Source organism: Salvia miltiorrhiza, chromosome 6 (assembly GCF_028751815.1).
Source record: "Salvia miltiorrhiza cultivar Shanhuang (shh) chromosome 6, IMPLAD_Smil_shh, whole genome shotgun sequence".
In the NCBI taxonomy this organism is placed as follows: domain Eukaryota; kingdom Viridiplantae; phylum Streptophyta; class Magnoliopsida; order Lamiales; family Lamiaceae; genus Salvia; species Salvia miltiorrhiza.
Genome location: NC_080392.1, coordinates 32,117,222 through 32,145,159, shown reverse-complemented (window position 1 = coordinate 32,145,159; position 27,938 = coordinate 32,117,222). Strand labels below are relative to the sequence as shown.

Here is a 27,938-nt window from a genome sequence, read left to right as displayed (position 1 = left end):
TTTAGACTTCATTTACTATTTTTATAAATATAAAACCAAAACTGCTACGTTCTGCCAAAATGTTCGGTGAGTAGCCAATAGAGTCACCTTTTCCAGTATCTTTCCCTAACGTTTTGGAACCCCAATTTTTATTTTTAAGAGATGAGTGTCTTATCTATGTACCCACCAAATTTCAGACCTTTTTGACAACGTTTACAATTTTTTAAAAATCAAAGATTTTCGATTGCCAAAAACTGCCGAATATGGTAGACTGTCGTAAAACAGTCATATCTCCTAAAATACTTGGAGTTTTTGATCCCACGTTTTTTTAAATGAAACTAGACTCAAATAGGTTTCTTTTGGTATAGGTTACGACTCCAGTGGAGCTCTGTACCAAGCTGGTGAGGTTTTGAAATCGAGTCAGTGCAGAGTGAAGTTTGTTTTTGACTTGTCTATGTGTGAATTTTATATGCTTATGTGTTTATGCTTGTTTATGTGCTTGATTGCTATAAGTTTGATCTGAGTTGAGTGTTAAGTCGAGAGTAGGACTTGTGAATCCTTAGAAGTTGAGTATACCTAGGGATTGAGTTTTATTGGGTAAATAGACGTTGAGTGAGAAGTTATAGTTTGAGACGAGTTTGGTTTTAGTAAATGAGTTTCTAACTGAGGTTTATCTTATTCCATGAACCACTCCAACGTTGTGACATCCGAAGATACGAGCAGAGGACGGAGGTAAGATCGCCCAAGTACTACGAGAGTAAGCTAAGTTTGTCAGGTGGGCAATATTTTGAGTATTCTTATATCATACGAGCTTTCTAAAATGATTTGATGATGTTATGAGTTTATCAAATGTTTTGAGATAAATGATGTTTAAGAACTGTTTGACTTGCCGATTTTTGTTGATAATGACTTGTGTGTTACCCTCTACTGATGAGACGAATTCGGTCCTGCCACAAGCGGGATTTTGTGCACAGAGGTGATTGCGAGCCGTCTTCGGGTCGGCCGGTCACGGTACTTGAGAGGGAGACCTACTTCTCAGTACCTTTGATATTGTTGTGTTGTAGATGTGGTGCATACATGTTGAGATCTTTGACTGCAGTCGTTTCTTTATGATGTCATGTTTATTAAAACTACTTACACAGGTTCTTTTACGATAAACTTTATTCCTGTGTATTGCTAAGATGTGGCAAGTTTCAAACCTATAGCTCTAAGAGCACCTTTCTTGTTTTTCGGCGTTTGCCCACTGAGTATTATGTACTCACGCCCTGCATGTATTTCTAAATGTGCAGGCTAAGCGAGGAGCGAGAATGGTCTGGTACTGGTGGGGATTTGTTTAGCTGATGTATTTACTTTATCGCATTTCCTTTTTGTCGATAAAGTCTTGATGAATGAGATACTTAGTTTTCTTTTGAATCAAGCAATGTACTCTCGGTTATATGTCTGCATACATATAATCGATTCGCTTTTTGCTGCAATACTCTGAATATTATGATTCCTTATGAAAAATGAACTATACCCGCTTTGTTTTTGTTCTTGAAATTCCTGATAATTACGAAGTTATGACGATGTTGACGTTTATACCCTTGGAGTTGATTTATAGAGTTTTCCTTAGCACTTTTTCATGCGAGCTTCCGCTTGATGTTCAATCTATTCTTCTTGTCTTTCATTCTTTTAAAATAGTCGTATCGATACTCGGTCCACACTATCACCAGCGACGAGGATCGGGCTGCGACATCGTCCTCCGCGACCACCACGGCCCCCTCGACTCGTAGTGGAATGATATTGCTCAAACAGGTCCATTCTCTGGTCCATCATCTCAATTAGTCGCTCGAATTTGGAACTCATAAGCTTGTCAAATTCAGATCGCACATCCTCCAGCGTGACTTTCGGATCAATGGCATATTGATCTTCCCCATGCGAACCATGTTCATCTTTTTTGGACATTGTGACACAGAAACAAGAAAAGATTAATAAAAACAAAAAGAAGGAAAGCTCACCGCCTCACAACACTCGTGTATAACACACAAATATGAATCACTCAACACTCGTGTATCACACAAATCACGGCTTTTTCACTCTTGCCTTTTGCCTCTCAAGTTCTCTCTCAAGAAAAACAAACTCCCTCAATCTACCACTTGAATTCAAAGTACCAACTGCACAAACGAGATCACCAAGCGCACTCAATGAGATGCCCCACGAGGTACCACACCAACACACGGATTGTATACCACTCAACAAGAATGAAAAACTCACGAGATGCAGACTGAAAAACCCAAACAGTGCTGCGTAGAAAACAAAGAATCCCAACGCTCTATACTACCCAACGAAGCAAAGGAACAAATTTGTCAAAAGGAAAAAATTTCATAAATTTTTGAAACTTGGTATTTTTCTTCTTTGTTGTTTGTCTCTTTTTTTTAACTTAAATGATACGTCAAATCCGATGAACTCAAGAACGGGTATAATAAACAGATGAAATTATGGAATATGGAATGGTGGCATAGGTGTGCATGAATATGGAATGATGGAATGATGGAATAGGTGTGAAAGATGGAAATATGGAGTATGGAATAGGTGTATATGGAAAACAAAAAAAAGCAAACGTCTACCGTTGAACGACGATGGAAACAAAACCTAGATGATGGTACCAAATGATATGAACCTCGTCGATAGATGGTTCAAACACAAACACGCTTAGCGGAAGACTTGAAAATAAAGAACTGTATAGATGAACGAATTAACGAAGATAAAAGATGGAATATCCCAAAACCTCTTAATCTAATCCACGAAATGATCTAAGCGAACGAATCCCTAGACCCCAACGTGTGATTGACGCAGCAACTCGGGAACGATGAATGACACCCGACGAGAGTTGGTTGAACTCGCCGTTACGCCGATAAATTGAACTTACCTTTGGCAAAATCAAGAAGAACTTGAAGTTCTCAAGAGAGAATAAACTCACAAATTTTATATAAGAGATAAGATATATTTTTCGTTCACATGCATCCATATATATATAGTCAAAACTAAACCCTAATCTAAAGAAGGAAACAACATAAAACAAGGAAACTTAAAGAAAACTTGGTCCGCAAGTTTTTTTGACAACTCTGGCGAGGACGCCAGCTCTGGAAAATGTCAACTCTGCTCTGGGACGCCATCTCTGGAACATAGTCTGGCTCTGGGATGCCAGCTCTGGAATATAGTCTGCTCTGGACTTTAGTCAGCTCTGGAACTTAGCTCTGCTCTGGAAGCTTATTCTGCTATGCTCTGAAAAGTCCGCTCTACTCTGGAAAGTCCGCTCTGCTCTGGAAGTTCACTCTGCTCTGGAAGTCCGCTCTGCTCTGGAAGTCCACTCTGCTCTGCTCTGGACGTCCGCTCTGCTATGGACCGTTTGCTCTGCTCTGGCATCCTGGAAGTTTGCTCTGCTCTGGCATTCTTCTCTGCTCTGCTCTGACATTCCGTTATGCTCTGCTCTGCACGTAATAAGATTCATCACGCTTGGACTCTGCTCGCTAACTCCACTATCACTGATCGGCTTTCTCAACTCTTGTTTCCAGATCTCTTCAACCAAGATCATTAAGCTTTCCTTGAACTTCTTGGCCTTAGCTCTTGTTACCGGACCAACGGGCACATGCACCGGATCTCTGCTCTGGGCTGCATCATTTAGAGAACCGCTCTTTCACCCCCTCTTTCTGATGACGTTGGGGAGACAACATAGGCACAGCTGCAGGCAAAATCACCTTCTTCCCTACATCTTTCTTCTTTTCAGTTGCCTCTACGACTTTTACAGTTTTCTGCTCCACAGCTGGTGGCGGAATCTCCTCTACAAGCATCTTTGGACCTACACAAGTAGTCCCACTCTTCAAATTGTTCGCCTTGTAGTGACGTTGGGAAAACGGCATGGGAGGACAATATGGAGGTGAAACATGCCGGACCTCCTTATGATTTCTCTTTAGCTCATCCCCATTTCCATGAGATCCATGGTTGTCTTCATATGCAGCCTCATTCCTCAGTCCAATAGCCATACACTGCTCCTTCGGGTTCATGGTGTTGCTTGGAAATTTACCCGACTGGTGTAGATTGCTGATAGCAAGCACCTCCATTTTAAGTTTTCTGTTAGACTTTTGGATGCAATCAAATTCTTGTTGTTAACACCAATGAATTTTTTTGCAGTGTATTCATATAAGATGCATCATTATAAAAGACTTACATCCGCATAATAAAAATGATGTACTCCCTCCGTCCGCCAAAAGTATTCCACAATTACTATATTTGGCGTCCGCAAAAAGTATTCCACTTTCCTTTTTAAGCCATGGTCCCACCACCCACCTTTATATTTTATCCTTACAAATACTCTTTATTTACAAAAAACCCACCCCAAATTCAATCTCAACCACACATCTCATAAAGTGGTGGGACCCTTTCTCCACTACATCAACATCATCACACATTTTATTAAACTTCGTGCCCGGCCAAAGGGAATACTTTTGGCAGACGGAGGGAGTATGAATAATGTTAGAGCCAAAAACCAAGTGGCACCACCATATCATCTTTGTGCATGTATACATGTGCAATGAATAACAATGTGAAGTTACAATTAAAATATCATAAACATTTTAAATTAATGAATACCATGTTGTTATTATTATGATTATAATGATTTAAATCAAAAAAAGGAGGTTTTTCAAGGCGAGATCTAAAAACATATCTCTCTGTGGCCCCAGTATTAAGTACGCTATGGTTCGGGGCTTTAGCAGGTCTATTGATAGAGATTAATCATTTTTTCCCCGATGCGTTGACATTCCCCTTATTTTCATTATAGCTATTGACACCGGAAGGAATGAAGAAGATTAGAAATACAATCAAATATCTGTGACTAATCCCCCCTTATTTTCTCTTTTTTCCCTTTTTTCTAATTTAGAATAAGGGACGAAAGAGAAAGAATAAAAGTGGATTCAACCACTACGAGACTCAGTCTCAAATTCGAATTAAACGTGGGGGTAGAGTAGGAAAGTTGCGGTCTAGGGCAAGAATACAAGATCTTTAACTTTCCTTCGGAGTTAAATAGATTTTCGAACGAACTCATTATCATTGTCTTACTTAATTATTTATTTTATTATGTATGAGTTTGGGCTTTGCTTTGATTTAATTGATTTTTATCTTTTTCTTTTAAAGTTGGATTTCAAGTTAATAACTTCTATTTTTTCTTTCATTTCTTTTTCTTCATTTCGAATTCAAATAGAATAGTTGATGTTGGGAACCTTGTGGAATATCCTAATCCTTGTTTTGATGATACCAAAATCCATAGGTCTTCATTGTAATAGACTAGAACAGTTTTGAACTCAAGTGTTAGAGTTCGCTTCTAGTTTAGCTTGCGGTTCTGAAGATTGAAGGACGAAGGACTGAAGACTGAAGACTGAAGATACCAACTGAAGTATCAGTTGATGAATCAGTTCGGAACTGATTACTTAATGCGTGCCACGTGGACTCAGCAGACTGATACTAAAGTCAAGTATCAGTTAAACTTTCTTCCTCGGACTGAACTTCCAACGTTTAAAGGAAGCCACGTACTCACAAAAGTACAGCCGCATTAAATGCAGAGATCTCATGATCTCCTTATCTTTGCAGAGGTCATTCCTATTTGGTGGCTACTTTATCAGAGACGTCACATCTCCTGACCTTCAAGAGAGCCGTTTCCACCAAACAAGGAACCTCGAAGATTGAAGCCTCAGCCTAAATTCGAAATGCTCTCCAACGGAAGAAATCTTGAAGACGTTCTCCGCCAGCGGATCTATTCAAGACCTCTCCAATAAATAGCGCTCGAGGATCAACTTCAATCTTCACCAATTCAACGACATAAGCTGAAGCTCTGCCAAAATCGCTACTCCGCCTAAAGCTTAACCTCCCCAAAGCTTGAATCGAATAAGAGAATTCCAAAGCCAAAATCAGTCACTGCTGATTACATACATTCTCTTAGACCTTAGGCAAACCCTCTGTTTACCCAGAAGCCAAGGTCAAACTTGCTCCAAAGAACTTGTTCTTTGAAGTATAGTTGGCAACCGTTCAAATCTCCTTTCAAGAAGAAAGAGTAGCGTGTTTGAGTGATTCGGAGTTCAGGAAGGTACTCTGACTCTGAGAAGTCTTAGCACGGGTTATGCTAAGCGCGAGAAATCCGACACGAGTGAAGTGTGGGTACTGAAGAAGTGGTTTCTTCAGTGGTACGGTTGTGTGCACCCGGCAAGCACATGGTTTGGTTTGCAGTGCACCTGTTCAGCACTTGCGGAGTGGATTGTTGGTCTGATCAACCGACCGTGGATGTAGGAAAGGGTTTTCTGAACCACGTAAAAGTCTCTGTGTTATTTACAGCTTTCAGTTTTACATTCTTACTTGTGTTGTATCAATTGATAAACTGAATACTGAATAACTGCAAAGAAAAACCTAAGACTAACAACGTGCTCAACCGAGGCTATTACGAAACTAAGTTTATTTCCGCTGCGTATGATATCAGTCTGACTGATCTATCTTCTGATAGTCAGGAAGAGTGTTATCATCTCTGTTTTAGCAAACTCGACTGAAGCCCTTACGTGCATCAGTTAAGTTCCAGGAACTTAACTGATAACTCCTTACTGAAGAGATTTCAGTATCAGTCATCGACCCTATTAGGTCAAAACTCCTTTCAGTTAACAGGTGCCATAGTTTGCGTGTAAAGTTTTGTTTTGATCTCTATCTTGAGATCCCTCAGTTTGAGGAAAGAAAAATAGCCCATAGGTGTATACCCCCCCCCCCCAGACACCTATTCGAGACCCTCCGGACCTAACAGTTGAGTAAATCAAAAATCCAAAGGAGGTTCATGGTCAAGAAGAAAGATGCGCGGGTAGCTGTCATTTTGGAATGTACCAATTGTATACAAAATGGTGTTAAGAAGGTATCAACGGGTATTTCCAGATATATTACTCAAAAGAACCGGCACAATACGCCCAATCGATTAGAATTGAGAAAATTATGTCCCTATTGTTACAAACATATGATTCATGGGGAAATAAAGAAATAGATTGAACCAATGATGTCTTATCCTTGAAAGGGGAAAAATGACATTATATAGAACACATTGAAATATAACTAGAAGATATTGCATTTAAATAAATCCTATTTGGAGTTCAAATGACAATTAAGGAATAGAATTTTCAGGATAAGAAATAAACTATACGAACAAACCATGGATAAATCCAAGCGACCCTTTCTTAAATCCAAGCGATCTTTTCGTAGGCGTTTGCCCCCGATTCAATCGGGGGATCGAATTGATTATAAAAACATGAGTTTAATTTGGCCATGTACCGTGTTGCAAGGACAGTTTTCCAAAATAATCAATATTGGCATGGCAAAGAGATATGTTAGCAGAAATAAATGGGAAAGTAAATATATTTAGAAAGTGAAACTTGCACCATTGAGATAGGACGTCCTATAAAATCGAGGCTCTTTCTCTGAATTCTCACTATTCATATTGATGCCTCATTTGATCTCTCCATAGATAGAACAAACTGGGGGAATAAACAGTTGAAGGCTTTCTTAATCTATAAAGGTTATCATTATTATTCTTTTGTCGATTTAAGATATTATTATTCTTTTACCTAACGCGAGATCATGGTGTAATCTCCCATTGATATGTGTGCAAAGATTTTGTTTTTATATTTTTGTGAATTTATCAGATCTGATTATCATTGAGAGAGTCAATCCCCCTCAGTATTTTCTTTATCATATCAATACAAATATGATTGTTTATAAAAATTTGATTTATGTGGTTATAATTATTGCGTTGCACGTACTCTTCTTTTTATGCATGTGCAATATTTGCTAACTACGCAAAAAAAAATTGTACTAGAAAGATAATCATGTGCGGCCATTTGGGAAACATATATACTAGTTTGTTGGTGTTAAATATATATTATGTTTCTTAAATCTACGATAACAGAAAAAGTTACAGGCATGCAAATAATATGGCACGTCTCATTTATAGCTCATTTTTAGCCTCATTATCTCTGAATTTAAATAGTGAGCTATTTTGAATATAAAATTTCCTTGTTGGTTGTTGCATATTATAACCTCCGATTTGAATTAAATAAAGTTTTTTAAGAGGATCAATAATGATTAATCATTCTCTTACAATAACTTGAATTTATGATTTAATAGTTAGAGAGGATATTCATCTTATCAATTGAGTTATGGTTTGCTGTCTTATTTAAATCAAAGCTAATATACTAGTGTTTATTATCGGGTTAAAGGAATAAAAATCACAAATAGATACTCATTGCACATGTGTTCAATTTCACAAATTAGTCAGCCTTATTTTTTTCATGAATAGTTATCCAATTAGGAATGTTCGTGTTCTTATGTGGTCATGTGTCATGTTTCTAGCAATGCCATTTGTGAACTAATGCAATCATACACTAACTCCGATATTTTTCAGTTGATAGAAAATGGCTGAGGTCGATGATATTCAGCCCTTGGTATGTGATAACGGAACTGGAATGGTGAAGGTTAGTGTAAATTTAAGAGATTTCGCAATCATAGAAAATTGTTATAAGATTAACAATTTCAGATCCTCTATTCCAAATTTGTGTGATATCTATTATTTATACTCGTAGATGATTGACATGTGTTAATGCTAAGAATCCATGATTTATATTTTGTATATGGAAAAATATACATCATACTATTTTTGACAATCTTCATCCTTTAAAAGTTACAGCATGTCCTTAAATGTTTAACTACTAGCACTTATATAGATTTTTTGTACTTAGGCCGGGTTCGCAGGGGACGATGCTCCAAGAGCAGTTTTCCCCAGTATCGTTGGGCGGCCCCGACACACCGGTGTGATGGTCGGGATGGGACAAAAGGATGCATATGTGGGAGATGAGGCTCAGTCGAAAAGAGGTATCCTAACCTTAAAATATCCGATTGAGCATGGAATAGTTAACAACTGGGATGATATGGAGAAGATCTGGCATCACACTTTCTACAATGAGCTTCGTGTTGCTCCAGAGGAGCACCCGATCCTTCTAACCGAGGCACCTTTAAATCCCAAGGCCAATAGGGAGAAAATGACTCAGATCATGTTCGAGACATTCAATGCTCCTGCAATGTACGTTGCAATTCAAGCTGTCTTGTCTCTCTACGCCAGTGGCCGTACAACAGGTGGAGTTTTAATTTCTGGGCCAACTTTTTCTTTTGACAACGCCACCTCTGAAATTTAATTTGTAGTTTGTTAATTTTGTATTTTTCTTCATAGGTATTGTGTTGGATTCTGGTGATGGTGTGAGTCATACTGTGCCAATTTATGAGGGATACTCGTTGCCGCACGCTATCCTTCGTCTAGACCTGGCCGGGCGTGACCTAACGGACTATCTCATGAAAATCCTCACTGAGAGAGGTTACATGTTCACCACATCTGCAGAGCGAGAAATTGTCCGTGATGTCAAGGAGAAGCTTTCGTACGTGGCCCTCGACTACGAGCAGGAGCTTGAGACTGCTAAGACCAGCTCCTCTGTCGAGCAGAATTACGAGCTACCCGACGGCCAAACCATTACTATTGGGGCCGAGAGGTTCCGTTGCCCAGAAGTACTCTTTCAGCCTTCTTTCATCGGAATGGAAGCTGCAGGAATTCATGAGACCACCTACAATTCTATCATGAAGTGTGACGTCGACATCAGGAAGGATTTGTATAGTAACATTGTGTTGAGTGGTGGCACAACTATGTTCGGAGGCATTGCTGATCGCATGAGCAAGGAGATCACTGCATTGGCTCCTAGCAGCATGAAAATTAAGGTCGTTGCCCCTCCTGAAAGAAAATACAGTGTTTGGATCGGAGGCTCGATTCTTGCATCTCTAAGCACATTCCAACAGGTAGAATTTCATTTTCTTGTTGGTTATCCTTTCATGTGCGTTCTCTATGGTTGCAAATTTGTCATTGAAAAAAAAAAGTCCCATCTTTTTTTTATCATGTGTTCTCTATCTAGCGTGGAAAACATGAAAAAATATTATCATAATACATCGTGATAAAATGATCATGGATTGGGCATGCGAACATTATTTTAATAATTTATTCATATAAATTTTAGGGGTTCACATAATTAGTGAATATTATTAAGTGGGTTAACTTAATTCAATTATGAGCAGTTAAATGCATTTTTAACTATATTTTGGGATGAGTATGGTGTATATATTCTAGACGGGTTTAGGTAGATCGTATCATTTCAATTCAATATCGTGCTCCAATGTGATTAAGGTCGAGTTGATGAACCCTAGCTTCATCGTTTCATTTCATCAGTGTGCTAAGTATTAAATTATTTTTTAAATGATATTTATAAATTATAGTGTAAGTTATTTTTCATCAAAACTCATCAGGTTTCATACTACTTAATTACTTATCATATATAATAGTGAAATGAGGGAAAATGAGTTGCACAAGACATATTTTGATTCTACTTAAAAAAATTACTCATCCTATAAAACATAAAAAAAAATGGTGAAAATATATGTTTTCCATCATTTTCCATCAAAACGAACATGTGTTCATTATTTTTTGGTTTTATTATAATTATTGGCTTTCTTGTTTATGTTGAAACAGATGTGGATTTCCAAGGGTGAATTTGATGAGTCTGGTCCATCAATTGTCCACAGAAAATGCTTTTAAGTGGTTGCTATGGAAAGTCCTCTTTTTAATTGTTTGGATTTTATTGCAGTGGAGAAGTTTTAGTATATAATGTATGGAAGTCATTGTCTTGCCATTTTTCATTTTTTTGTATGTATTTCTTGCTTTAATTTTTATTTTTATTTTTATTTTAAGAGAGCTTCTTATGATAGCAAGCATAATTAAGTTATATTTATAATTGAACTTTGATCGTATGTATAGCACTTATTGAACAAAAATATTCAATATATTAATTCATTATTATTGAGACGTTGCGTTCCTCTAACCTTGTGTGCCTGTTTCAATGTCGATGTAATTATTGTTTGATATTTACGTTTATAGATCTCTAATTATTGTTTCATAACTCACAATCGTTATATGGGGTGCATTCGACCAATGTTTTCAAATTGGAATTGGATATCGAATTGATCATTTGATCAGGTTATTGCAGTTGTCAAATCAATTGGTTAAATTATTTTGAAAAAACCAATGTGGTTGGGTTCCGGTAGTACCATGTCCTTACATAACATATACTCCCTCCGTCCGCCAAGATTATGTAAAAATTACTATATTTGGCGTCCGCCAAGATTCTGTCACTTTCCTTTTATGGCAATGGTCCCACCATCCTCTTTAATATTTTATCCTTACTAACACTCTTTATTTACAAAAAACCCACTCAAAATTCAATCTCAACCACACATCTCATAAAGTGGTGGGACCCTTTCTCCACTACATCAAAATCATCACCAATTTTATTAAATCTCGTGCCCAAGCAATTTTACATCATTTTGGCGGACGGAGGGAGTAGTACCAAATCTAGACCACACATTTTGTATATGTGGCACACTAAGAACGTTACACGTGACAAAGAGCTTCCTAAGCCTTCCAAGGCAAAATTCGAGCAGAGGTAAAATCGGAATAAAATTTTTGGATATTAAAAAAATAAAAATATATATATATATATATATATATATATAGGGGAGGGCTAGAATAAAAACATTCTTAAGTGTATAAAATATAAACGCTTCTCAATGTACGAATTTTTTGTAGATTACGTATGAATTTATTCAACAGAGTTACGAATTGCGAAAAATAAATCTTTGTTACCTTTGGGATTCGAACTCATGACCACGAATTCATCCAACAGGGTTACGAATCAACCGTAGATTTTGATGATCTAAGGGCTGAAAATCATTTATATTTTATACACTTAAGAGTGTTTTTATTCTAGCCCTCCCCTATATATATATAATATATATTTAGATATTTTTAAGCTGGCATATTTTTTATGCATAAATTTTCACACAAAAATGCATTGCATTTTTTGCCACTGACCCACCCACCCCTCCCCATTAATTATTATTATTATTAATTTTTTTTTTTGCATAACTTTGTACACAAAAATGCATATGTGTAAACACAAAAATGCATACTTTGCACAATAAAATGCATAACATTGTACATAAAAATACATTGCTTTTGGCAACCAATCGGGTATTTCTCGCCACCCACCCCCACACTCCCCGACCCTCTGGTTGAAATTTTTGTGTGCAATGTTATGCATTTTCAAATAAAAATTGTAAAGAATTTTGGACTGTGATAGTAATATCTCGATACATTCCTCAATATTTTTCGAAAGTCAATTTCTTCAGTAATCACTAGGCGATTCGGTATTTACCGATGGTTCTTTTTCACTCAGTAAATCCTTTGCTAAAAAAGTAGTTTTTTTTAGTGATTTAATCACTATAGCCAAACTATAGTAAGAATGCTATTTTTCGTGAGAAATTTGACTAATGAATAAGGCAATATAAATTCATGAATAAGCTGTTTGTAATGCATGTATAATGTATTCAGATAATATGGTGAAATTTTGCCCCCTCCAAAATTCGAACCAAAAGTTAAATGATTAATCGTGCATTACAAGTGTAACACCCCGCATTTTACCTGTTTATAAATATTTTGAGATTTATTTTTAAGAGCACCGAGATATAAAAATAATCTTATGATGAGATGAGATATCCCAATAGTATGAGCTATTATATTTTCAATGATGAGTCTAGTAAATGAAATACTTTGAGGAAATAAGGATGTATAGAGATGTTGTTTGAACTAAGAAGAAGTTAAAAATTTTCTTTTCTTTCTTTAGTCGGTGGCAGCTCTGGCGAGCCGAGCTCTGGCGTATCCGAGCTCTGCTCTGGAAGCAGAGCTGTTGTTGAGCCTAGCTCTGCTCTGGAGGCGGAGCTGAAAACCCGAGCTCTGCTCTGGTGACAGAGCTAAAATTGAGCTCTGCTCTGGCCGAGTCAGTTATCTCTGCTCTGCCGAGTCAGTTAGCTCTGCTCTGCTGAGTCAGTCAGCTCTGCTCTGGCGAGTTTTTAACTCTGCTCTAGCAGCAGAGCTAAAGTCGAGCTCTGCTCTGGAGGCAGAGCTGAGTCGAGAAGTCGAGCTCTGCTGTGGAGGCAGAGCTGATGACGAGCTCTGCTGTGGAGGCAGAGCTGAAGTCGAGCTCTGCTCTGGAGGCAGAGCTGAAGACGAGCTCTGCTCTGGAGGCAGAGCTGAAGACGAGCTCTGCTCTGGAGGCAGAGCTGAAGACGAGCTCTGCTCTGGAGGCAGAGCTGAGGACGAGCTCTGCTCTGATGGCAGAGCTGAAAGCTGAGCTCTGCTCTGCTCTGAGTGGCAGAGCTGAAGTCGAGCTCTGCTCTGGTGCGGAAGAAGTCAAAACAAGTGGATAGATGGATAAGATATTTATGCAAGTGGATAATTAAGCATGTGTTATTATCCAATACTTATTGGCTAAGTAAATGAGGTTATATATGTATAACACCTTTCTCTTTCATCCTCACCATAGCAGCCGTCCCTTTCATCTCACTTTTCTCTCTCTTTCTCCATCAACACCTTCCATTGTTGGGCATAACCAAAGCTCCATAGATCAATTCTACACCATAGAAAGCTCTTAAATCATGCTCAAAACATCATTATCTCCATAAATCAAAAGCTTGAGTGTGATAGAAAGCTTGGTTTCAAGAAGGAGGAGCTATACTTTTCCTCTTCAAAAATCATAGAGTAAGCTTCTAAACACATGAACCTATTTTTTTTAAGCTTGATAAACATGTAAATGGAAGATCAAAGCATGAAAACACCACCTTATCTTTTCTTTGTAATTTTCGAAAATACTAGGGTTGGAAGTCTTCTAAAATTTTGTCGTCTTCTAACTAGTATATGCATGCTATTAAGGTGTTAATTATTGGTCTTTGAGTGAAAAGCATGATTTGATTTTAAGATATGGTTTATAAAGATGTTGGTTGTGTGATGTTGGAAAGTTGAAGTTCATGAAGAAAGTAAGGGCTAGAGTATAAAAAAATGAGCTTATGAGATTGTAGCTATGATTGTTGATGGATTAAAATGATGATTGATGAAGATTATGATGAATTGGTTGACAAGAAAATAAAGTATGCTTGGCTATATGCTTAAAATGGACTAGGTTGATGAGTTAATTGGCTAGCTTTTAAGCTACTGACTTGATTGAATTCGACAGGGTTATTGATACTCAAAAACCTTGAAATTTTTATGGTATGTATATATAAGTGTTAGGAACGTTCATGTAAAATTTGAGATCTTTTGGACATCGTTTGATACCCTTTTAAATTATGAGTCTCCAACTGCAACTTTCTACCGGAAGTGTGGAAGAAACTGATATTAGAGTCACTTTTCCAGTAGCTTATTCTGAGTTTATGGTTTCCCAATTTTTATATGAACAAGGTGAGCATGTTAGCTAGATACCCATAAAATGTTAAGTCTTTTTGACAAGATCTACTATTTTTATAAAATCCAAAATTTCAGTTGCACAAAACTGTCGAAAATGGTAGACTGTAGGAAAATGGTCATATCTCTTAAACCACTTAGAGTTTTGCAACCTACTTTTTTTTTAAATGAAACTAGATGTCAAGAGGTTTCAAACGGTATGAGTCCCAAACCCAGGAGAGTTCCGAGGTAAAGCAGTTTATTGCTTGAAGTTGGGACAGAGTATATGAAGTCAAGTATAGTTTTTCACAAAGTACACCTACCTTTGATTTAGTAAATTGCATGTGTTAATGACGATAACTATACACCTTAGTAATTCATAAAAATGCTAATGGGATACATATATATATATATATATATATATGTGTGTGTTTGTATATATATATAACACTTTTTCCGAGTTTAATGTACTTAACCAAATTGGTTCTCTTGAGATATTAAACCACTTAGTAATATCATTAAGCATTATGTGAATTATCGAGTATATATTAAAGAATGTGATATAACCTCATAACTTTAGTTTGTGATTGCTAAGGGTTATATGGGTTTGTGTATTTAGAAGTCTTTCCTTAATGAACATATTAACTTAAAACTTTGGTATGTGGTTGATAATGGAATCAATGAATAATTAGGAAGTATTATTATAAAAGTGTTTTAGTTACGAAGAGTGATTAGTTACAAGGAAACAATGAGAAGGGAGGACTAGTACTTAGATGAGAATAGTAAACCTAGTGAGGATTTGTCTGATTGACGTTTATTTTACATGAATCGTCTATGCCAATGATGATATCTGAAGACACGAGTCAAGGGCATAAGTAGGATTTCTCCGAAATACGAGGACCAAAGCTAAGATTTCCAGGTGGGCATTACTTTCTAATACCTCTATTACAGGCTTTCTAAATAATGATTATGATGATGTCTATAAGTTTTAAGATGATTTGAGATAAATTGATGTTTGAACTAATTAACTTGCCGAGTTTTGATGACGACGAGCCTGTATGTTACCCTCTACGGATGAAACAATTTCGGGTCCTGCCAAAGGCGGGATTGTGTACACGGAGGTAACTGCGAGCTGTATACCGGGTTGGCCGGTCAGAAATGACCGTGAGCCGACTGTCAGGTCGGCCGGTTACGGTGCTTGAGAAGGAGGCCTACTTCTCAGTACTATGATGATGATAAGTTGTAGAAGTGGTACTACATGCTAAGTATTTATGACTGCAGTCTATTTTTCATTACTTTATGATGCTTATAATTTATCAATTTCTTACACAGGTTCTTTTAAAGAAAAACCCCTGTGTGATGTATAAATGGCAAGTTAATTGTATAGCTCTAAGAGTGAGATTGTTTATTTTCGGCTTATGTCCACTGAGTATTTTATACTCAGCCCTGCATGTATTTCTAAATGTGCAGGATGAGCAAGGAGAGAGATTGGGGGATCGCTGGAGGGCTGTTGTTCATAGACGACCTTTTTAGTACCGTATTTTAGTCCTATACGGCAGTGTGATTAGTTGAAGACTAGCTATGAACTTAATTAGGATTGTTACTCTCAGCTATATGTCTTCATACATATAGTCTGATCACGTTATGCTGTGCTACCCTGAACATTATGAATCATTGTAAATATTTAACTATACTCCCTTTGTTTTCGTTGACTAGAACCTTGACACATTTGAATGTATGAAGCCGACCATGTTTCTATTTAGTTTGATGATATTTTATTGCTTTAACTTGAATTATTAGTAACTTCCGCTTGACGAGTCTTCTAGTTCGCTTGTTTTTACCCTATCTTTTTATTAGTCGTATCGATTCCCAATCTACGCTATCACTGGCTAGATGACGGGTTGCGACAGAGTGGTATCAGAGCAGGTCGTTTGCTCTGAGTTTCATTCTTGATTAAGTTCAAACTCTTTAATTGAGTTAAAATTCCTCGATTGAGTCAAATGATTGGTTTCAACTATCCTTGAGTTGAGTAAATCTTATGATCTCATTTACTCATGAGACTAAATCCTACCTTGAGATTGAGTCTAGCCTACCTTGAATCCTTAGGCTAGAGTGAAAGTAAGATTGAGAGTAAGTCTAAAACAACACCTCAGCGCCCCATCTCCTCCGGCTTATCGAGGTACAAGTTATTTTTTGTACTGTGTTTATGTTGAATGTTGTTTTGATGTACTAACGAGATATGTAATGTTTTAATGGATGGAACTGCTTGAGGTGATGGAATATGATGTGAGCCAGTGGTTTTGGAATAAATGGAGAAATATTGAGGCTAGAATAGCCAATGCACCACCGTACCAAACGAGATTGAGTATGTCATTGTTTGAGATGTATCAAGTAAGTTCCTTATTCTTGATGTGATAGAAGTTAGAATTTTATTTCAGGATGCAGGGACGTTTAAGAGAGATGATGCGCCGATGGTTCAGGGATTATAGGCCCCAAGAAGGGGATACACTCGGAGAATTTTTAGCCCACTACCACAACCGATGGCTGGAGACTACCGCATATGGGATTGACGAAGCAGAGGCTATCACGATGTTGATTCCACAGTTACCACCTGAGTGGCAAGGTTGGGCGGCTTCACTAGTGCTGCAGTATATAGTTAGGACTGAGTTTGGACGTTTAGTGCGTGCAGATTTTAGGGGTTTTGTAGCGATGATTAGTCACCGCTACCTTGCTTTTGATGATCCCCCACCGCCACCTTATGATGCACCCCCTCCTCCGACAGATCCTTTTTCGATCTTACCTGCACCCCCAGTTGATGAGGTTCCGTATATTCCGGAGCCATTCGTACCTGATAAGGCCGTTGTTTTAGAGCCCATTGTTCCGGATTCTGCTGTTCCGGAGTAGGGCATTCTGCAGACTGGGACGCCATACATGGATTTTGATCCATTTCATTATTTGACATTGATACCCTTTCCCAGTGCTGATCTGCCTCCTTGGGAGCCGGCCCCAGCGACATCACCATTTTCAATGCCTCCTTCAGAGATTATACCACCTATTCTATCTCCGATGCCTTGTACCGAGTATGTGCCTTTTGATCCTTACCCGAGGGTTACTCCTCTACCTGAGCCTGGCACACTTGAGTTTCAGCATTATATGCATCCTATTCTATACCCACCATCCAGAGATGCACAGGAGGGACCGTCTCATCCGTTTCCGATTGATAGTGATGATGAGGACCCAGACGGGGAGACGCCAGAGATGACAGTTGGGCATGGACAGACCCGACCACTACGGCGTGGGACCACTGCTGATGGAGTCGATGTATGGGAGCCTATTCCGGAGCCACCTGTTTGTTACCCGATGGTAGACACAGATGTGGAGGATGAGACAGAGGATGATGATGATAGTGAGGAGACTGAGCCTAGTGAGGATGAGGAGATTGAGCCCAGAGAGGATATGACAGTAGATGATGCGGGAAGTAGAGTATCCGGAGATGCTTTCGGTGGGACTGGATGGGTCTGAGTGAGAGTAGCTACATATGATGATGGGATAGAGATGCATATATGAAGATAGATGTATATAGATAGAGATGCATAGTATAGTGTGTATATCGGTATCTAACACATATAGATGCCTAGTACGTATGACGACCATTTTGATAGAGCGTCATAGTATGTATTAGGGACTTTTTGCTGTATATATCCCTTTTTGTAAAAGTCCTCGTAAGAGGCAATTTTCATATATATATATGATGATGACCCGATGGTCTTTTATAAATAAGAGTTTTGTTTTACGCTTTCATATTATGTTGATAAATGCAAAAAGAGATTTTAACTAAGAAATGTAATGTTATAGAAGTAGTGTGATGTTGAGTAAGAATCCTAAGATTTGTGAGTTATAAGAACTAGTTTTAAGAGTTGACATATGTTTCTTTTTAAAAATGCCGCCAAGAAGAAGATATAGAAATCAAGAAGAGGAAGAGGAGGAACAAAGAGAACCTACGCCACCACCACCCCCTCCACATCCAGAAAGGAGAATAGAAGAACTCTTTTTGAGGCAAAATCCACCAACATTAAATGGATCAGGAGATCCCGCTGAAACCGAGGAGTGGATTCGAAGTATGGAGAGAATTTTCAGATTCCTTAGATGTAACGACGCTGAGCGTCTCATGTGTATGTCATATCAACTTAAGGGATCCGCAGATTTCTGGTGGGAAGCGAAACAGAAAACGATGAACGAGGAGCAAATAACAGCTCTTACGTGGGAGCAATTCAAAGAAGCTCTTTGCGAGAAATACATACCCCGAAGCTATCGAAAGAAGAAAGAGATGGAGTTTATAAATCTGAAGCAAGGGAATAAGACGGTAGCCGAGTATGACCGAAAGTTTTGCGATTTCGCTCGATATGCTCCATATCGAGTAGATACAGATGAAAAGATGTCGGAACTGTTTTGCTCTGGATTAAAGCAAGAGATACGAGTCGTTTTAGCGAGTCAGAGTGCGCTAACCTACGCTGAGGCTTTAAACCGAGCACTAGACATGGAACTGGCAATGCAGCCAGAGAGACCGAGTCAAGGCCCGATGCCACAATTAAACCCGAGTGTTCAATCGGGAAACCATCCTTTTGCTGGACAAGGCCAAAAGGGTAAGAGAAAATGGGATGACCGAAGTCAAGGTCCCAAGAAGCCGTGGCAGAGTCAGAATGCGCCACCGCAGTTTCAGAACAGAGATAAACGGCCTTATGTTGGCCCAGCTGCTCCAGCAGCAGTTTTTCAAGGACCGCAAGGGTTACCGTCTTACCCGAAGTGCAATAAACTACACTTGGGAGAGTGTAAAATAGGACAGAATACCTGTTACACCTGCGGAAAGGTCGGGCACTACTCGAACCAGTGTCCAAATCGTCAGCAAAGTGGAAGCGGAGGACGACCGAGTCAGTTTCGGCCGCAACTCAAAGCAATGGAAGGAATTCTACCACTACCTCCACCACAGCGACAACAGCCAGCCTATCGACCACGTCAGTCAAGAAGGCAACCCCCAGCCCCGCAGGCAAATCAACAGCATCACCAGAGGGTGTTCGCACTTGAGCAGAAAGCACCAGAGAATAATCAAGGAAATTTGACAGGTATAGGCAAGTTGAAAGGAGTGCCTATAGTAATTTTGTTTGATACTGGAGCTTCGCATTCTTTTATCTCACATACTTGTGTCGATACGTTAGAACTGAACATAGAACCTGCTCCACAACATCTAAGGGTAACCACTCCCATAGGCAGAACTATTACGGTTTCACGTGTGTGTCCTAACTTAGAATTTGAGTTAGGATCAATACAACTTAAGGCTAGAAACCTGAGGGTAATGCCTATGTGGCATTTGGACATCATTTTGGGAATGGATTGGTTAGAGGAAAACCACGCGATGATACAATGTAAGGAAAGACGCATATCATTTCAACCTCCCGGCCAAGAGTCTACCTGTTTTATTGGCATTGAGAGGAAATGGAAAAAGACGCCAATCATCTCAGCGCTACAAGCCAAAAAGCTTTTGGAGAGGAATGATACAACTGCGTACGTTGTATACTTAAATCAAAATGAGGAATCAAAGGCAAACATCGACGACGTGTCAGTTGTGCGGGAGTATCAAGACGTTTTTCCTGAAGCTTTGCCAGGGTTACCACCCGATCGGCAACTCGAGTTTACAATCGACCTTCAGCACGGAGCCGCACCAATATCAAAAGCACCTTATAGAATGGCACCGGCAGAGTTACAGGAATTAAAGCTCCAACTGCAGGAATTGTTGGACATGGGTTTCATTCGACCCAGTGTTTCCCCGTGGGGAGCACCAGTTCTTTTCGTCAAGAAGAAAGATGGCAGCTTGAGGTTATGCATCGATTATCGTGAGTTGAATAAGGTGACGCTGAAGAACAAGTATCCTCTGCCCCGAATAGATGACCTGTTCGACCAACTACAGGGAGCGAATACTTTTTCAAAGATTGACTTAAGATCGGGATACCATCAATTAAAAATACGGTCAGTGGATATTCCGAAAACAGCATTTCGTACAAGATATGGACACTATGAGTTTATAGTAATGCCTTTTGGACTAACGAATGCCCCTGCTGTGTTCATGGACCTCATGAACCGGGTTTTCCACGAATACTTAGATAAGTTCGTGGTAGTCTTCATCGATGATATCTTGATTTACTCGAGAAGTAAACAGGAACATGAAGAACATCTAAGGATCGTGTTAGAGAAATTGCGAGTTGAGAAACTTTACGCTAAGTTTAGCAAATGCGAGTTTTGGCTCAAGGAAGTCAATTTTCTGGGCCATATCGTTTCTGCAAGGGGAATTGAGGTAGATCCAACAAAAGTACAAGCTGTACAAGAATGGAGATCACCAACTACGCAACATGAAATACGTAGTTTTCTAGGGTTAGCAGGTTATTACCGAAGGTTCATTGAGGGCTTTTCAAAAATTGCTAAGCCAATAACGCACCTGCTAAAGAAGGATGTCAAGTATGAGTGGACTGACGCGTGTGAGCGAAGTTTCCAAGAATTGAAGAAGAGACTCACCACTGCTCCAGTGCTAGCTGTTCCAAGGGCAGATAAAGAGTACGCTGTCTACACAGATGCGTCAAAGAATGGTCTAGGATGTGTACTTATGCAAGACGGAAAAGTGATAGCTTATGCTTCACGACAACTTAGACCACATGAGATGAATTATCCGACGCATGAATTAGAATTAGCAGCAGTGGTACACGCATTGAAGATATGGAGACACCATCTTTATGGAGTACGGTGTGAGATATACACAGATCACAAAAGTCTCAAATATTTCTTCGAGCAAAAGGATCTCAATATGCGACAGAGAAGATGGCTCGAGTTAGTAAAAGACTATGATTGTGGAATTAATTATCACCCTGGAAAGGCTAACGTTGTAGCTGACGCTTTGAGTAGAAGTAATCAAGTAGAATTGGGATTTCTCCTTACCCAAGAAAAGGACTTGATCAAAGAATTCGAGAGGATGAACATAGAAGTTATATTACCACCACAAACGACAGAGGTCGTATTGGCCACATTGAGTATTGCACCGGATTTGCGATCAAGGATTATCGCGGTGCAACGAGAAGATGAGAAAATGGAAAAATTTCGTATGAGGATTCGAACTGAGAGAATAGAAGGTTATCAAGAAGCGGCAGACAATGCCATCTTATACGAAAGAAGATTGTGTGTGCCTGATAAAGATGAGTTGAAGAATGAAATTTTGAGCGAAGCTCATGACACTCCGTACACCGCACACCCAGGAAGCACGAAGATGTACCAAGATCTGAAAACTAGGTTTTGGTGGGAAGGAATGAAGAGAGAGATAGCAGCTTTCGTAGAAAGATGTTTGGCATGTCAACAAGTAAAAGCACTACACCAAAGACCATATGGCAAACTACACCCGTTAGAGATTCCCGAATGGAAGTGGGATCACATAGCTATGGACTTTGTCACTGGATTGCCGAAGTCGAAAAGAGGAAACACATCCATTTGGGTAGTCATTGATAGATTGACGAAGAGTGCCCATTTTATACCTATTTCGATTACTTATGGATCTCACAAGCTAGCTCAGATCTATGTGCGAGAGATAGTACGACTGCATGGAGTACCGATGACGATTACATCCGACAGAGATTCCAAATTTACCTCACGGTTTTGGATAAGCATGCAGAAGGAGTTGGGTACTAAATTGAACTTTAGTACAGCTTTTCATCCTCAGACAGACGGACAATCTGAAAGGACTATAAAAGTTCTGGAAGATATAATCCGAACTGTTGTGCTAGACAAAGGAACCCAATGGGAACAAGTTTTGCCCTTAATTGAGTTTGCTTATAATAATAGTTTCCAGTCAACTATTAACATGGCTCCATATGAAGCCTTGTATGGGAAGAAGTGTAGATCTCCGCTCTATTGGGACGAAGTAGGAGAAAGAAAGATACTTGGACCTGAAGCAGTAGAAGAAATGATTTCTACCGTGCGACAGATTCGTCAGAGAATCAAGGAGGCCCAAGATCGTCAGAAGTCCTACGCAGATACCAGAAGAACAGAGATTCATTTTGATGTGGGAAATAAAGTTTTTCTGAAGGTTTCCCCATCTCGAGGAGTGCATCGATTCGGAGTGAAAGGAAAACTCAAATCGAGGTACATAGGACCGTATGATATACTAGAGAAAGTAGGCCCCGTTGCTTACAGACTTGCGTTGCCACCACACTTCGCAAACGTCCACGACGTTTTTCATGTATCTCAACTGAGGAAGTACGTGTTTGATCCAAAACACGTCATTCATCAAGAAGAAGTATCCCTGGAACCGGACTTGAGCTATGAGGAGAGGCCAGAAGTTATTCTAGATAGGAAAATACAGCAGTTGCGAAATAAATCAATTGCTTTGGTGAAGATCCAATGGCGACACCATGGCCAAGAAGAAGCAACTTGGGAACTTGAGGAGAAGATGGAGGAGAAATACCCCGAGCTTTTTCCCGAAGGTAAATCACGTAAATTTCGGGACGAAATTTTTTTAAGGGGGGTAGGATGTAACACCCCGCATTTTACCTGTTTATAAATATTTTGAGATTTATTTTTAAGAGCACCGAGATATAAAAATAATCTTATGATGAGATGAGATATCCCAATAGTATGAGCTATTATATTTTCAATGATGAGTCTAGTAAATGAAATACTTTGAGGAAATAAGGATGTATAGAGATGTTGTTTGAAGTAAGAAGAAGTTAAAAATTTTCTTTTCTTTCTTTAGTCGGTGGCAGCTCTGGCGAGCCGAGCTCTGGCGTATCCGAGCTCTGCTCTGGAAGCAGAGCTGTTGTTGAGCCTAGCTCTGCTCTGGAGGCGGAGCTGAAAACCCGAGCTCTGCTCTGGTGACAGAGCTAAAATTGAGCTCTGCTCTGGCCGAGTCAGTTAGCTCTGCTCTGCCAAGTCTGTTAGCTCTGCTCTGCTGTGTCAGTCAGCTCTGCTCTGGCGAGTTTTTAACTCTGCTCTAGCAGCAGAGCTAAAGTCGAGCTCTGCTCTGGAGGCAGAGCTGAGTCGAGCTCTGCTCTAGAGGCAGAGCTGAAGTCGAGCTCTGCTCTGGAGGCAGAGCTGATGACGAGCTCTGCTCTGGAGGCAGAGCTGAAGTCGAGCTCTGCTCTGGAGGCAGAGCTGAAGACGAGCTCTGCTCTGGAGGCAGAGCTAATGACGAGCTCTGCTCTGGAGGCAGAGCTGAAGACGAGCTCTGCTCTGGAGGCAGAGCTAATGATGAGCTCTGCTCTGGAGGCAGAGCTGAAGACGAGCTCTGCTCTGGAGGCAGAGCTGAGGACGAGCTCTGCTCTGATCGCAGAGCTGAAAGCTGAGCTCTGCTCTGCTCTGAGTGGCAGAGCTGAAGTCGAGCTCTGCTCTGGTGCGGAAGAAGTCAAAACAAGTGGATAGATGGATAAGATATTTATGCAAGTGGATAATTAAGCATGTGTTATTATCCAATACTTGTTGGCTAAGTAAATGAGGTTATATATGTATAACACCTTTCTCTTTCATCCTCACCATAGCAGCCGTCCCTTTCATCTCACTTTTCTCTCTCTTTCTCCATCAACACCTTCCATTGTTGGGCATAACCAAAGCTCCATAGATCAATTCTACACCATAGAAAGCTCTTAAATCATGCTCAAAACATCATTATCTCCATAAATCAAAAGCTTGAGTGTGATAGAAAGCTTGGTTTCAAGAAGGAGGAGCTATACTTTTCCTCTTCAAAAATCATAGAGTAAGCTTCTAAACACATGAACCTATTTTTTTTAAGCTTGATAAACATGTAAATGGAAGATCAAAGCATGAAAACACCACCTTATCTTTTCTTTGTAATTTTCGAAAATACTAGGGTTGGAAGTCTTCTAAAATTTTGTCGTCTTCTAACTAGTATATGCATGCTATTTAGGTGTTAATTATTGGTCTTTGAGTGAAAAGCATGATTTGATTTTAAGATATGGTTTATAAAGATGTTGGTTGTGTGATGTTGGAAAGTTGAAGTTCATGAAGAAAGTAAGGGCTAGAGTATAAAAAAATGAGCTTATGAGATTGTAGCTATGATTGTTGATGGATTAAAATGATGATTGATGAAGATTATGATGAATTGGTTGACAAGAAAATAAAGTATGCTTGGCTATATGCTTAAAATGGACTAGGTTGATGAGTTAATTGGCTAGCTTTTAAGCTACTGACTTGATTGAATTCGACAGGGTTATTGATACCCAAAAACCTTGCAATTTTCATGGTATGTATATATAAGTGTTCGGAACGTTCATGTAAAATTTGAGATCTTTTGGACATCGTTTGATACCCTTTTAAATTATGAGTCTCCAACTGCAACTTTCTACCGGAAAAGTGGAAGAAACTGATATTAGAGTCACTTTTCCAGTAGCTTATTCTGAGTTTATGGTTTCCAAATTTTTATATGAACAAGGTGAGCATGTTAGCTAGCTACCCATAAAATTTTAAGTCTTGTTGACAAGATCTACTATTTTTATAAAATCCAAAATTTCAGTTGCACAAAACTGTCGAATGTAGGAAAATGGTCATATCTCTTAAACCACTTAGAGTTTTGCAACCTACTTTTTTTTTAAATGAAACTAGACGTCAAGAGGTTTGAAACGGTATGAGTCCCAAACCCAGGAGAGTTCCGAGGTAAAGCAGTTTATTGCTTGAAGTTGGGACAGAGTATATGAAGTCAAGTATAGTTTTTCACAAAGTACACCTACCTTTGATTTAGTAAATTGCATGTGTTAATGACGATAACTATACACCTTAGTAATTCATAAAAATGCTAATGGGATACATATATATATATATGTGTGTTTATATATATATATAACACTTTTTCCGAGTTTAATGTACTTAACCAAATTGGTTCTCTTGAGATATTAAACCACTTAGTAATATCATTAAGCATTATGTGAATTATCGAGTATATATTAAAGAATGTGATATAACCTCATAGCTTTAGTTTGTGATTGCTAAGGGTTATATGGGTTTGTGTATTTAGAAGTCTTTCCTTAATGAACATATTAACTTAAAACTTTGGTATGTGGTTGATAATGGAATCAATGAATAATTAGGAAGTATTATTATAAAAGTGTTTTAGTTACGAAGAGTGATTAGTTACAAGGAAACAATGAGAAGGGAAAACTAGTACTTAGATGAGAATAGTAAACCTAGTGAGGATTTGTCTGATTGACGTTTATTTTACATGAATCGTCTATGCCAATGATGATATCTGAAGACACGAGTCAAGGGCATAAGTAGGATTTCTCCGAAATACGAGGACCAAAGCTAAGATTTCCAGGTGGGCATTACTTTCTGATATGATCCTTGCCGATCAATCGAACACCACGCGAACGGAAGACTTGAAAAACGAACAGAAGATGGAATCCCAAAACCTCTGAATCTAACCCACGGAATGATTTAGGCGAGCGAATCCCTAAACCCCAACGTGAAATTGACGCAGCAACTCGGGGACGATGAATGACACGCGACGAGGGATGGTTGACTCGCCGTTACGCCGGATAAATGAACTCTCTTGGAATATACAAGAGAAAATTCGAAACTCTCAAGGAGAAGTGATAACTCACGAAATTTGATATAAAATTGGTTGATAATTCATTCATAACAAGAGGCCTATATATAGGCAAAAATAAAGAGACCTAATCTAATAAGGAAACAACTAAACCTAATCTAAACCCTAATTTTCGTCCATCATAAAGACTACAAATAAGGTATGCGAAAACCTAACCAAACTAGGAGAATAAACATGGAAAATAACTCCTAATCTAATAAGGAAACATATCCTTAGTCAAAACAAGGTATAAAATTCAAAATCGACTCAACTAAGGCCTAATTTCAGCCACCCTAACATAACCCACGAAAATTATAAGATAAAACAAAATAAAAGACTCTATTAAATCAGCCCACATATGCAACGTAACTTGGGCCTCCATGGCATGCATCATTCCCCTCCTCTTGAAAGGGATTTGTCCTCAAATCTAAGTCGTCAATCCAAATGCCGGGATCAAAAATCAAATTTTCGTTCCTTGCATTAATTGACTGTTGGACCATAGCTTTTCTCCCTTGTGCATTATTCTTCTTCTTCGGCTCTAACTCTGACTTCTCTTGAACCTTGAACATGAAGAACTTGTTGTTGAAAATACTGCCATGCTTCACTTTTCTTCCGAACAGCCATGTAGCATCATGCATCGGCGCTTTATCACAAAAGAATTCACTTGCAGACGTGATCAGCAAAACCGTTGCTTCCAAAGGAATTGGAACATATTCCTCAAGCACTTTCTCACGTGAATCCTGCAATTTCAGCAACGTAAGATTGGGCTCCTCTTCTTCAACAGCAACAACCTCTCGATCGATGCCCACCACAACTGCCTTTGCTTCATCGGTCTCCTCCAATTGTGGCCTATCGGGATCGGTCTCCTCACCTTGGAGAGTAACAACCTCTCTATCAATCTCCACTTCAACCTGCATCTCCTTTTTCTCTACCGGCTGCTCCCTAGACATCTCCTCATCCGCCTCCATGTGCAGTTGCTGCAGTTTCACGTGATCCTCATAAATTTGTTGAGGACTAAGGGAAACAAGTGCCAACTTCTTTTGCTTATACGCGAAGGAGTACTTATTGGTGACTCCATCCTGAGTAGCTTGTCTATCAAACTGCCACGGTCTACCCAACAAAATATGGGTCGCCTGCATGGGAACAACATCGCACAAAACCTCGTCTTCATACCTCCCCAAGCTAAAAGACACTTTCACTTGCTTGGTGACCTCGACGACGCCGGGCGCATTCAGCCATTGCAAACGATATGGTTTGGGGTGATTCAACTCGGGCAGCCCCAATCTCGTCACCATGAACTGACTCACCATATTCGTGCAACTTTCGCCATCAATGATCACACTGCACAACTTGTCTTGGACAAGAACTCTCGTGTGAAAGAGATTCTCCCAATGCTCGCTCTCATTGGATCCGAAACCTTGACATGTACGACACTTTGTATCTTGATTGCAACCATCAAAAACAGCCGGATGGCTGTGATTTGCAGAACTGACACTCATACTCTCTCAAGAACGTAAAGACCCAAACAGAAAAATAAAACACTGGATAATTTCGACCCTTACGAAACCTGGAAAACTGATACCAGATGATATGATCCTTGCCGATCAATCGAACACCACGCGAACGGAAGACTTGAAAAACGAACAGAAGATGGAATCCCAAAACCTCTGAATCTAACCCACGGAATGATTTAGGCGAGCGAATCCCTAAACCCCAACGTGAAATTGACGCAGCAACTCGGGGACGATGAATGACACGCGACGAGGGATGGTTGACTCGCCGTTACGCCGGATAAATGAACTCTCTTGGAATATACAAGAGAAAATTCGAAACTCTCAAGGAGAAGTGATAACTCACGAAATTTGATATAAAATTGGTTGATAATTCATTCATAACAAGAGGCCTATATAT

The 27,938-nt window shown here is 39.2% G+C and overlaps 1 protein-coding gene across 1 annotated transcript; it reads left to right on the top strand.

Annotated features, from left to right (window-relative positions):
• Positions 1-7,416: 7,416 nt before the first annotated feature.
• Positions 7,417-10,933, top strand: LOC130989107 (actin-1). Its single transcript, XM_057913069.1, has 5 exons — positions 7,417-7,555; positions 8,441-8,510; positions 8,775-9,168; positions 9,263-9,876; positions 10,601-10,933. Exons 2-5 carry the CDS (start codon positions 8,451-8,453, stop codon positions 10,664-10,666), a joined length of 1,134 nt encoding a protein of 377 aa, XP_057769052.1. The 5' UTR covers positions 7,417-7,555; positions 8,441-8,450; the 3' UTR covers positions 10,667-10,933.
• Positions 10,934-27,938: the final 17,005 nt, after the last annotated feature.

What these genes read in the sequence shown, in the direction of transcription:
- LOC130989107 (XM_057913069.1), top strand. Translation starts at nt 8,451, where the DNA reads ATGGCTGAGGTCGATGATATTCAGCCCTTGGTATGTGATAACGGAACT. An exon ending in ACGGAACTGGAATGGTGAAG is followed by an intron (nt 8,511 to 8,774) that starts GTTAGTGTAAAT and finishes TTTTGTACTTAG; the next exon opens with GCCGGGTTCGCAGGGGACGA. An exon ending in CTCTAAGCACATTCCAACAG is followed by an intron (nt 9,877 to 10,600) that starts GTAGAATTTCAT and finishes ATGTTGAAACAG; the next exon opens with ATGTGGATTTCCAAGGGTGA.